General features: G+C 51.2%; 1 protein-coding gene across 5 annotated transcripts in view; it reads right to left on the reverse strand.

Annotated features, from left to right (window-relative positions):
• Nucleotides 1-13,340, reverse strand: part of DHX34 (DExH-box helicase 34) — a 29,720-nt gene extending 16,380 nt beyond the window's left edge. For 3 of the 5 annotated variants that reach the window (XM_036302899.1, XM_036302903.1, XM_036302904.1), the window contains exons 1-6: nucleotides 13,253-13,337; nucleotides 11,776-11,946; nucleotides 9,058-10,040; nucleotides 6,305-6,616; nucleotides 3,245-3,499; nucleotides 802-904 (exon numbers count right to left, since the gene is read on the reverse strand). In XM_036302899.1, the coding sequence (XP_036158792.1) occupies nucleotides 802-904; nucleotides 3,245-3,499; nucleotides 6,305-6,616; nucleotides 9,058-9,762 (1,375 nt within the window). In that variant the 5' untranslated portion in view covers nucleotides 9,763-10,040; nucleotides 11,776-11,946; nucleotides 13,253-13,337. Of the gene's footprint in view, nucleotides 1-801; nucleotides 905-3,244; nucleotides 3,500-6,304; nucleotides 6,617-9,057; nucleotides 10,041-11,756; nucleotides 11,947-13,252 lie in introns of all 5 variants that reach the window. The other 2 variants (XM_036302901.1, XM_036302902.1) reach the window with 2 other exon arrangements.
• Between the last annotated feature and the right edge of the window lie 3,153 nt (nucleotides 13,341-16,493).

Raw genomic sequence — 16,493 nt, forward strand, 5'->3', positions numbered from 1 at the left:
GTCCCTGGTCTCACGGCGCTGAACACGCACCAACCATATCTCATCAATTCCGAGGCCGACCTTTGTTCCTATTGCGCTGTCTCTGATGCATTTTAAAACCACTGGCATGTCTATGTTTAATGGACAGCATTTAAGAATCTTAATGGTACATAAACCTATGCAATGTTTTATCGCTGGCCTCCCAGATTCAACACTGTAAGGTAACGGCTAACATTTACTGAGGGTTCCCTCTGTGCCAGGTACCAAGTGTATCCACTCATTTAATCCTTACAGCCTGAGGGAGGCACTGTCATTACAGCCATTTCACAAAGAACACACAGTGTCAGGGACCCGACCCTGGGCACACGGCCAGCAGGGTCCCCTACCACTGTGCGCTGCTGACTTTCCAGAGAAGTCCACCTGGGAGGGCGGACAAGAAGCAGATCAACGGATGTGAAATGTGATGCCCACACCAGGGAGAAAATAAAGCCCCACAAGGAAAGCAAGGCCGCGGGAGAAGGGGGAGGTCACGCAGACGAAGTGGACAAGCGGGGCCTCTAGGGGAGACAGACGCGGGCCCTGGCAGGGGATGGAGTGAGCCCTGTGGGTATTCGGAGAAAGACAGTTCTCAGCAGAGACCACAGTCAGTGCAAGGCCCTGCGGCAGGAGCAAGCTTGGAATGTCTGAGAAAGATTTAGATGTTGCCACTACTCTACAGCCCTCAAGCTCTGGTCTGGCGGTCTCGGTCCCTCGCGACCAGCACATCTCCACCTCCCACACTCACTCCCCCCTCCGCCCCTGGGTCGCTGGGGCAGCCCTTACCGGAATCGACTACAAAGCGGATCCCGTCGATGGTGACTGAGGTCTCAGCGATGTTGGTGGAGAGGATGCATTTCCGGACTCCAGGGGGGGCCACGTCAAATACCTGGGGGCGGTAAGTAGGTGACCAGGGGCTAACTCGGCCCTTACCCGTGTGTCCAGGGGCCTCCTGGACACCCCCAAGGTGTCTCACACCCAAGTGTCTAACTTGGTCTCGGTGCCTCCCACCAAAGCCTATCCTCCTCAAGTCTCCACCTCCGAGATGGCTCAGCATTCTGGACCAGGTGCCTGGGCTGTCCTGGCCCTCCCCTCCCTCCCCATTCCACACACGCCTGGACATCTTCAACATTTCCATCCCCCAGCACCCACGGCCCTGCCCTGGTCCAGGCCCCTCCTTCCCCACCCAGATGCTGCTCCAGCTCCTCCTTGGTCTCTGGCCTCCAGACTTATTCCCTCCAGCCCATCCTCCACACGCAGCAGAGGGATCTGCTGAAGCACAAACTGGCACTGGCCCCGCCTTGCTTAGAACCCGCCCATGGCTCCCCAGTGCTCTTGGGACAAAACCCAGGCACCATGCTGGGTCCTCAAGGACCCTGGTGGTCCAACCCTGCGTAGCTCTCCAGTCCCACCTCCCCTGACTTTCCCTTCATAGTCTGGACCCCAGCCCTGTAGCTTCCCAGCGGCCCCGTCTTTTTCTCACCCCAGGCCCTTTGCACAAGCCCTTCTCTAGGACCCCAGAGACAGTCAAGCATAGTGGCTTACAGTGGGGGTCAGCGACTATGGCCTGGAGACCAAAACAGCCTGCCACCTGTGTCTGTGGATCAAGTTTAATGGCACAGCCTCGCCTGGCCCATCTACAGCTGCGCTTCCCGCTGTAACAGATTCGCTGTGACAGAGAACCCACAAATATGAACTCCTGGCCCTTTACAAGTTTGCCAACCTCTCGTTAAGAGCATGGGCTCGCCCTGACCGGTTTGGCTCAGTGGATAGAGCGTCGGCCTGCGGACTGAAAGGTCCCAGGTTCAATTCTGGTCAAGGGCATGTACCTTGGATGTGGGCACATCCCCAGTGGGGGGTGTGCAGGAGGCAGCTGATTGATGTTTCTCTCTCATCGATGTTTCTAACTCTCTATCCCTCTCCCTTCTTCTCTGTAAAAAATCAATAAAAAATATATTAAAAAAAAAAAAAAAGAGCATGGGCTCTGGTGCCAAATTACCCAATGCACAGCCTGGCTCTGCCTCTTACGTGACTTTGCACAGGTACCTGTACCCCTGATTCTATAATCTGTTAAGCGGGAATAACAACAGGACCGGCAGGCAGGGCTGCGGTGAGGACGAAATGAGACAAGCGTACAGAGCCCAGAACTGCCACTCGCAGCAGATGCTCCACACACGTCGGCCTGACTCTTCTCCTGGCGCACTGCGGCTTTCTCGGGTCAGTTCTGAAAGCCCCTTCCTCCAGGAAGCCTTTCCTGAATCCACCAAGACTCTGCTCTCAGAGTTCAGGAGGCTCCTCTACCATTTGTAAAACTGTCAATTACTTGTCCATCTCCCCAGCAGACCAACAGCCATGTAAGGGGAAGGGCCATGTCTTGGCTCCCACTGTGTCTCAAAGAGCCCCCTCAGCACCAGGGGAGGCGCCAAGGAGATGCGCAGGGGTCTTTCTTCAATCAATAAGCAATGCCTGGGCCGATGAGATTTTGCAGTCAGCCTCCAGGATGGCCCCAGGGCGTCTCACCTTCCCCGGGAACACACACAACTTAACTAACAGGACACTGCCGAAACGACGGCCTGTGACTGCAAGGCCAGGTCATAGGAGACGCTGTGGCTTCTGTTTAGGTCTCCTGGGCAGAACCAGCCACCATGTTGCAGGGGCACTGAAGCAGCCCCCTAGGGGGCCCCCCAACCAACAGCCAGCCATGTGAGTGAGGACCGCTAGCCCCAGTCAAGCCTTCAAGTGAGTGTAGCCCCAGCCACCTACAACCTCATGAGAGACCCTGAGCCAGGAACCCCCCAGCTAAGCCACTTCCCAACCCCTGATCTACAGAAACTATGTGAGATAATGAATGTTTATCATTCCAAGCTGCTAAGTTTGGGGGAAATTTATAACTAATAGAGTGGCCCAAAGTGCTCTCGCCCCACACCCTTCCTTTCCAGCCTGGTGGTCTCTTCACCTTTCCTCACACCCAACTCACAGATTCCCACACCCATACATTTGCTCAAGCCGGTGCCCTGCCTGGACTGCCTGCCTCGCCTCCTACTCCAAGCCCTCCTAGGCCCCCACAGCTAAGCTCCAATGCCTCCCACTTTACCAGGAGGCTCACCCTGGCACCCTCGCCGCCAGATAATGGGAGCAGCCCTGCAGCCCGCAGCCCTCCTGGTGCAGTCACCCCCCTCCTCTCCCCGCACACACAGCCAGACCCCACCCTGCCTGGCTGCCGGGATACCTTGTCCTGGTCGGCCACAGAGAGGGCGCTGTGCAGCGGCAGCACCACCCAGCGCTGGGTGTGGCTGGCGTAGGGCTGGGCGGCCTCCAGCACGGCGCTGATCTCCGCCATGCCGCTGAGGAAGACCAGGAGGTCGCCCCGCTCCTCGGGTGGGTACTTGTTGTCGATGGCCTCCAGGACCCTCAGGAAGGGCCGTGGGTCCAGCTTCTCTGACTTGGACACTGACGGCTCGGCCTCGATCGGCTGGTACACAACCTGCGAGGAGACAGCCCCAGGCACGAGCGCACGCTGTCACCCCAGCTCAGAGCAAGGGGCGGGGAGACCACACTCACACAGGCAACCTGAGCAGGATGCAGTAAAGCACAAAGTATGAAGGTAACTGGAAGGCCTCTGGGTGCCGACAAGGTTTGATGCTTCTTAATCTGGGTGCTGGCTGCATACAGGTATTTAGTTGGTGAAAATTAATTGAACTATACAGATGAGATGTACATTCTTTTACGTCTGGAGTATAACTTTAACAACAAATTTTAAGGGGTACAGCCAGGATGAAAACCCTAGAAATCCCTTCTCAGAAGGCACCCTCACTCTTTTTTTATGGCTGCCTAGAACAAGCATGTCAAACTCACGAGTATTTTTGCAGCCCAGGCAATGTAATAGTATGGAAGAAACGTTTTAAAAATTTCGTAACTTAATTTTTGCAATATCCTGTTATACATAATTATTAATAACGAACTATAATATTTGCTAGTGACTGACTACTATAATCATATTGCATTCATTTCCCTTACGCATCTTATGCGCAGGTGCACCATTTCTCTCCACTAATACTAGCAGCAAATATTTCAGCAGCCGATTGCCATGTCATTAGTCTTGCACTGACTTGTTTGGTGTGCGCAACAGGAAATATTTAGCTTTTGGAGAACAAGAAAAATAGGTTTATTTGCGTGACGCTTATTAATTTGTGCAGTTCTTCAGTGTCTGGTAAGTTAATGGTCAAGAAAAAATACTAATTTTTATTAAAATGTTCTATTATTTTATGTTAATGATGACTCATTTATTTCAGTTCTTTGTATTCAGCATGTCTCTATTGAAATAAACCTATGTTTCTATGAAAATTGAAGCTTTTGATTTTTTGCGGCCACATACACTTAAACCTTGTTTATTTGGCCCGTGTTAGCCTTTGAGTTTGACATGCTTGGCCTAGATCAGTGGTTCTCAACTTTCCTAATGCCGCGACCCTTTAATACAGTTCCTCATGTTGTGGTGACCCCCAGGGAAAGTTCAAGATAGAAGTTGCTGACTGAGAGTTCAGGACTAAAGAGCTGGGATGCTAAAAAGAATCTCTGGCCCTGACCGGTTTGGCTCAGTGGAGAGAGTGTCGGCCTTCAAACTGAAGGGTCCCGGGTTCGATTCCGGTCAAGGGCATGTACCTTGGTTGCGGGCACATCCCCAGTAGGGGGTGTGCAGGTGGCAACTAATTGATGTTTCTCGCTCATCGATGTTTCTAACTCTCTATCCCTCTCCCTTCCTCTCTGTAAAAAATCAATAAAATATATTAAAATAAAAAAAAAAAGAATCTCTGGCCCTAGCTAGTTTGGCTCAGTGGATAGAGCATTGGCTTGTGAACTGAAGGGTCCCAGGTTCAATTCCAGTCAAAGGCACATGCCCGAGTTGCAGGCTCAATCCCCAGTAGGGGGCGTGCAGGAGGCAACTGATCAATGATTCTCTCTCATCATTGATGTTTCTATCTCTCTCTCCCTCTTCCTTCCTCTCTAAAATAAAAATATATTGCCGAAACCGGTTTGGCTCAGTGGATAGAGCGTCGGCCTGCGGACTGAAAGGTCCCAGGTTCGATTCCGGTCAAGGGCATGTACCTGGGTTGCGGGCACATCCCCAGTAGGAGATGTGCAGGAGGCAGCTGATCGATGTTTCTAGCTCTCTATCTCTCTCCCTTCCTCTCTGTAAAAAATCAATAAAATATACTTTAAAATATATATATATTGATAAAAATATATATATTTTTTAAAAGAATCTCTGGCTAGCTTGAGTATAGCAATTTTAAGAGGACCTGAAGAAAAGGTCTGCCTCTTGGTTTCAGCTTCTTCAACAATAGTCACACCTCAGGTGGACAGTGAGTGAAATGTGGTGGAGTCAGGCCCCCCCCCAGGATTGCTGTGAGAATGGGATGAGATGGTGTAGGAGACCCATGGTGGCTCCCAGAAAGTCTTCCCTGGAACACAGGAGAGAAAGAGGGAGAGATGACATCTGCCAGCCTCCCTTGCAGCTAGGTGTACTTCAGAGATCAAAATGGAAGTAACTACAAGGGCATGTCCAACTTTCACACACACTGGATTTTCCCTGGACTTTCGCTCCTTTCCTCTTCCCAACTCTGACCAGACAGACCAGGACACTCCCTAGGACTCTTACCAGGTGTGGTGCTCAACCCCCAGGGGATAGCTGGTAACATCTGGAAACACATTTGAGTATCACACCTGGGAGAGGAGGATGCCATTGGGATCTTTGAATAGAAGCCAACAATACTGCTAATGATGCCACAACACACAGGGCAGCGCCCACAGCTAACAATTATCCAGCACAAAAGGTCAATACTGGGTCTGAGAAACCCGCCCATGGGATGCCAGAGCAACGAGAGAGAAAGAGCCTGGGTCCCTGGATGACCACATGGAACTGAGCTGCCCATCAGCCTGGACCAGCCAGACTGTTATATAAGAAAAATCAACCTCTATGTCATTTGAGCCTTTATATTTTTGGGTCTCCTCTAATAAGCACTTAGCACTCTTCCCAGCACATGAAAATGCTCAGATACGGCAGCTATAAAAGAGACAGAGATAGAGAAAGAGCGAGAGAGAGAGCGAGAGCGAGAGAGAGAGAGAGAGAGAGAGAGAGAGAGAGAGAGAGAGAGAGAGAGAGAGAGAGAAAGGAGACAATATCCTTAGCTGAAGGGAAAGGAAGCAGAGCAGCTGATAGAGAAGGGACGTGTCCAGGTTGGGCCAGAGACCGGGTGGGAGGGTGGAGGATGTCGGGGAGGGGAGCACTGACCGTGATGGGAAAGAGCCTGCCGGGCACCTGCACCACAGGGGCGCTGCCGAAGTAGCTGGAGAAGAGCGAGATGTTGATGGTGGCCGACATGAGGATGACCTTGAGGTCAGGCCGCTTGGGCAGCAGGCGCCGGAGGACGCCCAGGAGGAAGTCGTTGTGGAGGTGGCGCTCATGGACTTCATCCACGATCAGGACCTGGTACTGGGGCAGGCTGGGCTCCCGCTGGATTTGCCGCAGGAGCAGCCCCACGGTCAGGAACACGATCTTGGTCGCCGCCGAACGCGTGCTCTCAAAGCGGATCTGGTAGCCAACCTGGGGTGGGCGGAGGAGGGTGGTCGGGAGGGGACCCTGGGCCTGGGCACCAGCCCCTCAGCCCGCCCCAAGTGAAATCTGAGCAAGTGCCCTCGCGTCGGACTCTGGAGTCCATCAGGCTTGGGTTTGAATCCCACCTCTGCCACTTGGGGTCGTTGACTTTGGGCAAGCAGTTCTGTCCCTCAGACACTTAGGTGTTCTCCTGTGAGAATTTTTTTTTAATTCAATTTATTGGGGTGACACTGGTCAACATGAACATACAGGTTTCAGGTGTGGGTTTCTATGTTACAAGACCTGTGTATTGCACCATGTGCCCACCTCCAAAGTCAAATCTTCTCCTGTCACCAAGTATTAGGACCCCTTTCTCCTCCCACCCCCTCCTGTGAGAACTGTATGTGCTAATGCACTGAAACATCTAAGACCCCGGGCTATGACACTAATTACTATAATACCAATAATCAGCCTTTCTTCAAGTCCTTACTATGTGCCACCAACTACTATAAATGCTTTATGCCGATCGACTCATTTCATTCTCACGACCACCACAGGGTGTAAGAATTCTTCTTATCCTCACTTCACAGATGGGGAAACTGAGGACACTCACCCAAGGCCACACAGCCTAAAGGGTGCCTCACATCACACACACACATCGGTTTCAGGTGAATTATATTTCTAAATGTAAAAGTTGCCGAAACCGGTTTGGCTCAGTGGATAGAGCATCGGCCTGCGGACTGAAAGGTCCCAGGTTCGATTCCGGTCAAGGGCATGTACCTGGGTTGCGGGCACATCCCCAGTGGGGAGTGTGCAGGAGGCAGCTGATCGATGTTTCTCTCTCATCGATGTTTCTGACTCTATCTCTCTCCCTTCCTCTCTGTAAAAAATCAATAAAATATATTTAATAAATAAATAAATGTAAAAGTTATTAGAAAAAAACAGAATATCTTCATGTCCTTAAAGAAGGCAAAAACCTCTTAAACAGAGCCCAGAGAGTGCCAGCCACAGAAAGAAAATGACAGACTGGATTATATTTAAATGAAAAGACACCGTCATCAAAGGACACCATTCAGAAAATAAAAGGCAGCTCACAAAGTAGGAGACAAGATTTGCAACACATAAATCCTACCCCGGACTCTTATCCAGAACTGATAAAGACCTAGCAATCAAGAACAAAAAGACAGGCAACACAGAAGACAAATGGGAGAAAGGCTTGAACAGACACTTCACAAAACAGGCTCTCCAAATGGCCAATAAATACACGAAAAGGTGCTCATGTCCTTGGTCATCAGGGAAATGCAAATTAAAACCCACTATGTTACCCTAACCAGCACGGCTCCGTGGATAGAGCGTCGGCCTGCGGACTGAAAGGTCCCAGGTTCGATTCCGGTCAAGGGCATGTACCTGGGTTGCGGGCACATCCCCAGTGGGGGGTCTGCAGGAGGCAGCTGATGGATGTTTCTCTCTCATCGATGTTTCTAACTCTATTCCTCTCCCTTCCTCTCTGTAAAAAACCAATAAAATATATTTTAAAAAAAAGAATAAAAAACATAAAGCACACATCTACATACGTCAAAATAACGGAACTTTTTTTTTTCATAAATACTGTAAATGGGAGATGGCGATGTAACCACGAAACAACGTACGTTGAGTCCGACGTAACCAGAGGACTGCCTATATATTCTAACTTCAACAACAACCAATTTTAAGTGGTAGGGCCAGGATTAGAACCCTGGGAATCATTAGTAAGGAAGTGTTCTCATTCTTTTTTTATGGCTACTTATAAAAAACATCGACGAATCTTTAGGACATTTCTAATTTTTTTACTGTTAAAGTGCTACAGAGGCAAACCTCCGAGATATTGCCGGTTCAGTTCCGGGCCACCACAATAAAGTGAGAATTGCAATAAAGCGAACTGTAATCTTTTTGCTGGTGGAGGGACTTGCCTTCAATTTGTCAAAAATGTCACATCTACCCTGGCCTGTGTTGCTCAGTGGTTAGAGTGCTGGCCCAAGCACCAAAGGGTCTCGGGTTCGATCCCCAGTCAAGGGCACATAGCTCGGTTGCAGGTTCCCTCCCCACCTCCTGGTCGGGGCAAGTACGGGAGGCAACTAGTCCATGTGTCTTTCTCTCATCAATGTTTCTCTCCCCCCACCCCCTTCTCCCTTCCACGCTCTTGGAAAATCAATGGAAAAAATATCATGATTCAACCACAACAAAAAGCAACATCTGTGAAGCACAAAGTGAAGCGCAATAAAACAAGGTCTGCCTGTACTGGATAGTTAGCACCTTTATCATCTGGACCATATCCAGGCCAATCTGCAGACAAATTTCTAGAAGAATCACTGCTAGGTCAAAGGGTAAGAGCTTCTGTAACCTTAATCGACACGGCCCATATTCCCCGATGTCACATGGGAGGAAGAGGGGTCCTGTCAGCGCCCACTCACCTGTGAGCCATACTGGCTGAGGCTCTCAAAGCCGACGCGCTTGGCCAGTGAGATGCAGGCGATTCTCCGGGGCTGGGTGCAGGCCACGTGACTGAAGCCAGCGGCCAGCAGGTACTGGGGCACCTGCGTGGACTTGCCACAGCCGGTGTCACCTGCCACCACCACCACCTGGTGCTCCTTCAGCGTCTTCAGGATGCGGTGCCCGTACTGGGCAATGGGCAGTGCCGCCCGCTCCCGCTGCAGTTTGGCCAGCCTCCCGAACGCCTGCTTCTGCACAAAGTCCAGGTAGTGCAACAGGGCTTGGCGGAACTCGGACACCCTCTCCGGGGGCAGGTGCCTGCCCAGCCTCCGAGAGCCCCGCATGTCAGGGCCAAGGACCGAGAGGTTGATGCGGTAGCGCGGGTCGTAAGCACCAGGTAGGTCGGCCAGCGCTGGGATGCTGTGCTTGGGATGCCCGGGGTCCCGGTCCTCCTTCCTGGTGGCCTTGAGATGCTGGAACCTCTGTAAGCGTTCAAAGAAGGTCCAGAACTTCTGGCACTCCTCGGAGCCCTGGCGGATGTAGTCCTCGTCGCGGAAGAAGGCATCCTCAAACAGATGCCGGGTCTCTGGACAATTCCAGTCCCATTTCTCTGGAGCCTCCTCCTCACGGGGAGCCCGGTGCCGGTCCCGGTGGTCCCAGTCCTCCCTTGTTCTGGGAGGAGGCATGCTGGACCTAACCACAAAGCCGTCACAAAACTGGCTCGGTTCTGATCACCTGGACCAGACATTCTCCTCCATCCCCGACTCCTGCAGAGACCAGCGCCTGCAGTAAGGAACCACTTTCTCTTCAAAGAGCTAATTTTCCTCCTCGGGGACGGTCCAGGCCCGCTGCAGGCGATGGCAGAGTGAGTGGCCGAAGGGGGTCAAGCTGGTGACGCACAGGGCACCTCAGGACTCTGCAGCAATCTCTGGGATGGACACAAGTTCATGCTGGGTTTTAGGCCCTGAAAGTTTGGGGGAAGAGAACAGAAGATGTTCATTTTTAGAAACGTTTACTGAAGGCCTGCTGGATGCAAGCACTGGCCTAGCAAAAGGGACAGTAATGAGTAAGACCACCCTGAGCCCCACATGGTCACATGCAAGAGACCGGCGTGTCACCAAACTCTGACGACCCAGTGATTTATCACCCTCCAGGGGTTGTGATAAAGCCGTGAGAGGTGTGGTACAATGAAGACGAAGGCAAGGGTCCCTAACCCTCGGTCTACTGAGCTTGACACCCGGGAGCCCTTTGAATTAAGTGCACAATTTTGCAACTGTTGTTTTATATAGGTACTAGAGGCCTGGTGCAGGGAGGGAGGGGGGTGTCCTCAGCCTGGCCTGCACCCTCTGACAGTCTGGGACCTCTCGGGGGAGGCAGCAGTGTGCCGAGCGGCAGGCAGCCAGGGAGGAGCCTGAGCTGGGGCTGGGCGCCACACTGTTTGCGCTCATCCCGGCCCACAGCTTGGTAGCACTGCAGCAGAGTCGGGAGAGGCTCCTGCCACTGCAGCTGTGCTCGCCAGCAGAGTCGGGAGAGGCTCCTGCCACTGCAGCTGTGCTCGCCAGCCGTTAGCCCAGCTTCCGGCTGAGTGACACTCCCGCTGTGGGAGCGCACTGACCACCAGGCGGCAGCTCCTGCATTGAGCGTCTGCCCCCTGGTGGTCAGTGCGCGTCACAGTGACTGTGGTTCCACTCGTCTGGTTGTAACAGTCGCTTAGGCTTTTATATATATAGTTTTTGCTTGCCTGGAACATCCCTTCCTTCTTTTTCTGATTAACAGTACACACCTGCCTTCGGAGAGCTGCCCTTCCTGGGTTCCACACCGTTCCGATGGCCTTTAAGTCAGAGGCCTCATATGGGTTGGGCAATTGACAAAGGCCTGGCCAATCACGATACCCTCCACCCCTTTAACTAGTGATAGGTTTGGGAGGTGGATACATGACCCAAGGAGGGCCAATCAGAGCCTTTCTCTGGATTTATGCTCTGTTACTAGGAAAGAAAAGATCTCTTTTTTTGTTTTGTTAATCCTCACTGGAGGATATTTTTCCACTGATTTTTTAGAGAGAGTGGGAGGGAAGGAGGGAGGGAGGAGAAACATTGATGTGAGAAAAACATATTGATTGGTTGCCACCTGCTCGTGCTCCAACTGGGGCCAGGATCGAACCTGCAACCCAGGTGCATGCCCTTGACCAGGAATCAGACTCAGGACACTTCCATGTGCGGGCTGACGCTCTAACTATATAGCCACACTGGCCAGGGTGAAGAGCTGGCCATTTTATCTACTGTGGCTTGGCAAGGATGATGTAAACAGGGAAGTTTGTAATCGCACTTGAACATACGTCTTTCCTAGATATTTATCCTAGAAGAGCCTACATGGGGGCGCAATGGGGCAGCCACAGGCATACAACGCAGCTACCACAGGAGAGAACTGAAAGGAGCTGGGGAGAAGCCTGGCACCATCCTTTAGTGCTTGAGGCTGTTTCCACCAACCCTCACTTTGGAGTGACGCAAGGAAGTCGTCAGGGCGGTGGGGCTGGGCTAGAACAGGTCAATGGGGGGGCGGGGGGTGAGGAAGGGGGGCATATGTAATACTTTCAACAATAAAGATTTTTTTAAAAAGAAACTTTTTGCTTACAGTTGGGTTCCGGACTCGGCACAAAAGCCCTAACTCATAAAGAACATACCCTTGTGTGTGCGACTTACTGGAGGGAAAGCCATCACTCAGTCTCAAAGGGGTTTATGACCATAAAACGGTTCGGAGCCGTTGACAATAAAGGCTTTGGAGTCAGGCGGATCCGGGTTTGAATCTCAGCTTCATCGTGTACAAGGTGTGTGATCCTCGGCAAATCAACTTCTCACGGGTGTTTTCTGCGTCTACAAAACGGGCACAATACCCTTCTCAAGCCACGGCAATGTGTTTTAGCCCCTATCCCCGGGCCAGAGAAGCTAAATCGTAACCAGCATTCAAGTCCAGTGCTTTTTTCCCAAAAAAATGACTAACATACAGAAAACAGGGAGAAGAACCGGGGGCATTAACTTGGGAAAAAAAATCACGCTCCAAAGACCACAACGCGCCTTCATAATGGTATTTAGCGATGCTTTCACCTCCTCTGCCTCCAGCCCCGCAGGGGCCGCCGTGGAACAGAGCACAGAAAACTCGATCCCGGTGGGTGCAATGATCACTATTTTACTGAACCGCAGAGAGAATGAGCATAAGTGGCCGATGAGAAACCCAAATCTAGGGATTCCGGCTCCCTTCACGCCTCTTTTTCAACGTGATTCTCCGCTGGCTTTATTTCTTTTTAAAAATATATATATATTTTTTCTTGATTTTTTACAGAGAAGAAGGGAGAGGGATAGAGAGTTAGAAACATCGATGAGAGAGAATCATCCATCAGCCGCCTCCTGCACGCCCCCCACTGGGGATGCACCCACAACCCCGGCACGTGCCCTTGACCGGAACCGAACCCGGGACCCTTCAGTCCGCAGGCCGACGCTCTATCCACCGAGCAACACCGGCCAGGGCCAGGCTTTATTTCTTGACTTTTTGTAAAATGCAGGCTGCCTTCTCAGTTCTATTTGCTCTCCATCTCCCCGGCGGCATCGTCTCTGCATCTCTCGTTTCCCCGAACCCAGGATCCTCCGTCTCCCGTCTCCCACCGTCTCGCTCCATCCTCATCTCTTGCTTCCTCTCCCTCAATCCCGCTCATGTCGGGTCCCCCCATCTCACCGTCCCCGTCTTCCTCTACCTACTGGCCTCTCTCCACGACTCAGTCCCTCGTCCCTCCATTTCAACTGTCCTCCTCTCCGGGCTATTTCCGTTCGCGGGTTTCCACCTCGGCCTTTCCCGCCACCTCCCGGTTCCCGGTGCGATGCCATTTCCCTGCGAGCCTCCGTGAGCCCCTCGGCGGGGCCCCTCAGCTCCTGCCCTCGGTCTCTCTCGTTTTCAGCTTCCCTCCTCCCTCCACCTCCCCGCCTCTCGGTCTCTCCCAGCTTTTCATGCCTCCATTTCTTTCCGTCCCCCAGGTTCTCTCGGGGACGCTCAGGCTCCATCTCCATCCGCTTCTCCCGGGCCCTCGGCCTCCTCCATGACATTTCCTCATGTCGGGACCTCCCCGACCCCTCAGTTCCCGGCTCCCAAATTCCCCACGACCCGGCGCCGCCGCCCCGCCTCCCTCACCTCAAACACCGCCGCGAAAATTTGAACTTCCGGTACCAGCGCCCCTCACGCGTCCGAAACTGGTCCTGCGCCTGCGCACGCCAACCCCCTCTGCGCCTGCGCCTGCGCCTGCGCCTGCGCCTGCGCACGCCAACCCCCTCTGGACCCGCGCCTGCGCCTGCGTGCTCCCGCCCCGCCTCGCTTCGAGGGGGCGGTGCTGCGCCCTCTAGGGACCAGTGGAAGCACTGCAGTGGAGACTAGCTCCGAGACACGCCTCCTGGATCGCTGGAAGGCTGGGATTTCAACCCATCGAGGGAGGTAGCCGGAGTCCCGACAGAATTAAAACACCCCGAGATTTATTCATTATAACTAATAATTACTAATGCATAATTCTATTATGTATAATTCATCCTATCAATTCACTAATAGTGCAGCTCAGCTCCCCAGCTCCCTGAAGGCCGGGGCCATTTCTGCCTTGGGAGGGGTCCTATGTTTTCCAGCGTCCACCACAGGGATTAGCTAGCTGGTGTTGGTTGAACGAATAAATCAATGAAGTCAGAAAAGTGAGTCCTCTTTAATCCTAACCGTGCCGGCCACTGCCAGACAGAGCCTCAGTTTCCCTATTTATAACACGAGGAAAATCACCTACTTTTCAAGATTGTTGGGGAAAATACAGAGAAGGACAAAAGTAGGTTTACAGTTGTTTGTACGGGAAAAAAATATCATAATTAATAGACAATAATACAAGAATAAACTCTGTTTTGCATACTCACAACTGTAAGCCTACTTTTGCCACACGCTGTAAATGGAAGAGTATACATTTTTTCACTACCATACATATAGGTGCTCGCTAAATGTTAGATTTTTGTTATAGGGTGATAGTGCCGTTCTGGAGTCAGATCTAGGCGCTGGGGATGCCCTGGTGAAGGAAACTGGGGAAAACAGACAGAGATCAAGGTAAATAGACTGCCAGGCAGTGCTAACTTCTATAGCAGTGGTTCTCAACCTTCCTGATGCCGCGACCCTTTAATACAGCTCCTCATGTGGTGGTGACCCCCAACCAGAAAATTATTTTCGTTGCTACTTCATCACTGTAATGTTGCTACTGTTATGAATCGCCATGTAAATATCTGATATGCAGGATGTCTTTTCATGGTTACAAATTAAACATAATTAAAGCATAGAATTAATCACAAAAACAATATGTAATCATATATGTGTTTTCCGATGGTCTTAGGCGACCCCTGTGAAAGAGCCGTTCGACCCCCAAAGGGCCGCGACCCACAGGTTGAGAACCTCTGTTCTCTAGGGAGCAAAACAAAGCAGGAAAGGGGTGAGGAGCGATGCTATTCTCAGTGTCACGGTCAGAGATATCTAGAAAGCAGCAAGAGCAGAAAAGGTGAGGTGGGTAAGCAAAAAAAGAGTGAGGTGGGAGAGCATTCTGGGTAGAGGAAACAGCAAATGCCAAAACTGAATTGGCAACAGATGTGTTGGGCTCAAGGCCCAGCGAGCCGGCCTGTGCGGCCAGAGTGAAGGTGGGGGGATAGCAGGGAACGAGGTGGGGAGAGGAGGAGGGTAGATCACACACATTTAGCTTCCAGTATGTGTGAGGTGCTCTGACTTAGGTTTTATCAGAACCTTCTGGCTCCTGTGTGGGGAACAGACGGTGGGGAATCAAGATGAGGAAAGGGGACCAGGTGGAGGCTGCTGGGTTAGGTGAGCGATGGTGAAGGCTGGACACGGGTGACGGCAGAGAAGATCAAGAGAAGTGGTCGGATTCTGAAGATACTTTAAGGTGGAGCGTGGAGGGACTGGCTGACAGACTGGCCACGGAATGTGAGAGAAGAGAGAGAGAGGCCTCAGGGAGGGCCCCGAAGGTTTGGGCCTGCACCTGGAAAAATGGAGTTGCCATCAGCTGAGATGGGGAAGATGCGGGAGGGGTTGAGTTCTGTTTTTATCAGATTAGGTTTAAGGTATGTATGGACATTGATGTGGGGTGTCACGTGGGAAGCTGGATACATTAAAATTAAAAACAAACAGCCCCAGCTGGGTGGCTCAGTTGGTTGGAACGTAGTCTTGTACACCAAAAGGTTTCGGGTTTGATCCCCAGTCGGGGCATGTACCCATGTGAGGCAACCAATCAGTGTTTCCCTCTCACATCAATGTTTCTCTTTCTCTCTCTCCCTCCCTTCCTCTCTCTAGAAATCAGATTAAAAAGACCTGGCAGGGCCCGAGCCGGTTTGGTTCAGTGCATAGACCATCAGCCTGCAGACTGAAGGGTCCTGGGTTCGATTCTGGTGGAGGGCACATGCCCGGGTGAAGGGCTCGATCCCCAGTGGGGGGCGTGCAGGAGGCAGCCAATCTTTGATTCTCTCTTATCATTGATGTTTCTATCTCTCTCTCCCTCTCCCTTCTTCTCTGAAATCAATAAAAGTTAAAACAAAATTTTTTAATAAAAAAAAAATTGGGGAAAAAAATAAAAAGACGTGGCAGGTGGGGCTCAGTTGATTGAGTGTGGTTCTGTGAACCAAAAGTTGGCCTATTCAGTTCCCCGTCAAAGCACATGCCCTGATTGCAGGCGTGATCCCCAGTAGGGGGTGTGCAGAAGGCAGCCTAGAGACGATTCCCTCTTTCTCCCTCTCTCTCTCTTTTAAGTCAATAAAAAGGTATTTTTTTTAAAAAAATCCATGAAAAGAATACACGTATCCCTGGGTGAGGATTAAAACAAACAAGCAAGCAGAGACCAAGGTTGAAAATTTCCTGAACAGAAATAACCAGTTTTGTCATGCAAACAAAGCTGGGCTGTGCTTATTTTGCAAGACTAACATGACCTGAATCACTTCTCGCGTATGCATCCGGAAATCGTGAGCAAAACTTGAACTATTTCCCAAGGGAAGTATGAGGTAACCACTGACCAATTCCCTATTATTTAAGGCAATTCTAATATTATAACCAATCACTGTGAAAAATGAATCATCGTTGCTTTTCACTATAGAAGCTGCTTTATAACAATATTTACGAGTATCTAAGCCCCCTCCCATGTTCTGGTGTGAGTGCTCCCTTGCAAACGGTCTTCTGATGTGTGTACGATAAGCGTTTATTAGTTACTACTTCTGTGGGTCATTGGTTTCACTTCTGCTTTTTTTCTGACTCTTTGACGGACGTAATGATCAAAAACTGAATTGTCTAAACCTTTGGGGAATAGTATGAATATAGAGAAGTCCATACGCACATCATTTCCAAAGATGGAAAAAAAATTGAC

The sequence above is a fragment of the Myotis myotis genome, unplaced genomic scaffold, assembly GCF_014108235.1.
Source record: "Myotis myotis isolate mMyoMyo1 unplaced genomic scaffold, mMyoMyo1.p scaffold_m19_p_34, whole genome shotgun sequence".
Lineage (NCBI taxonomy): Eukaryota > Metazoa > Chordata > Mammalia > Chiroptera > Vespertilionidae > Myotis > Myotis myotis.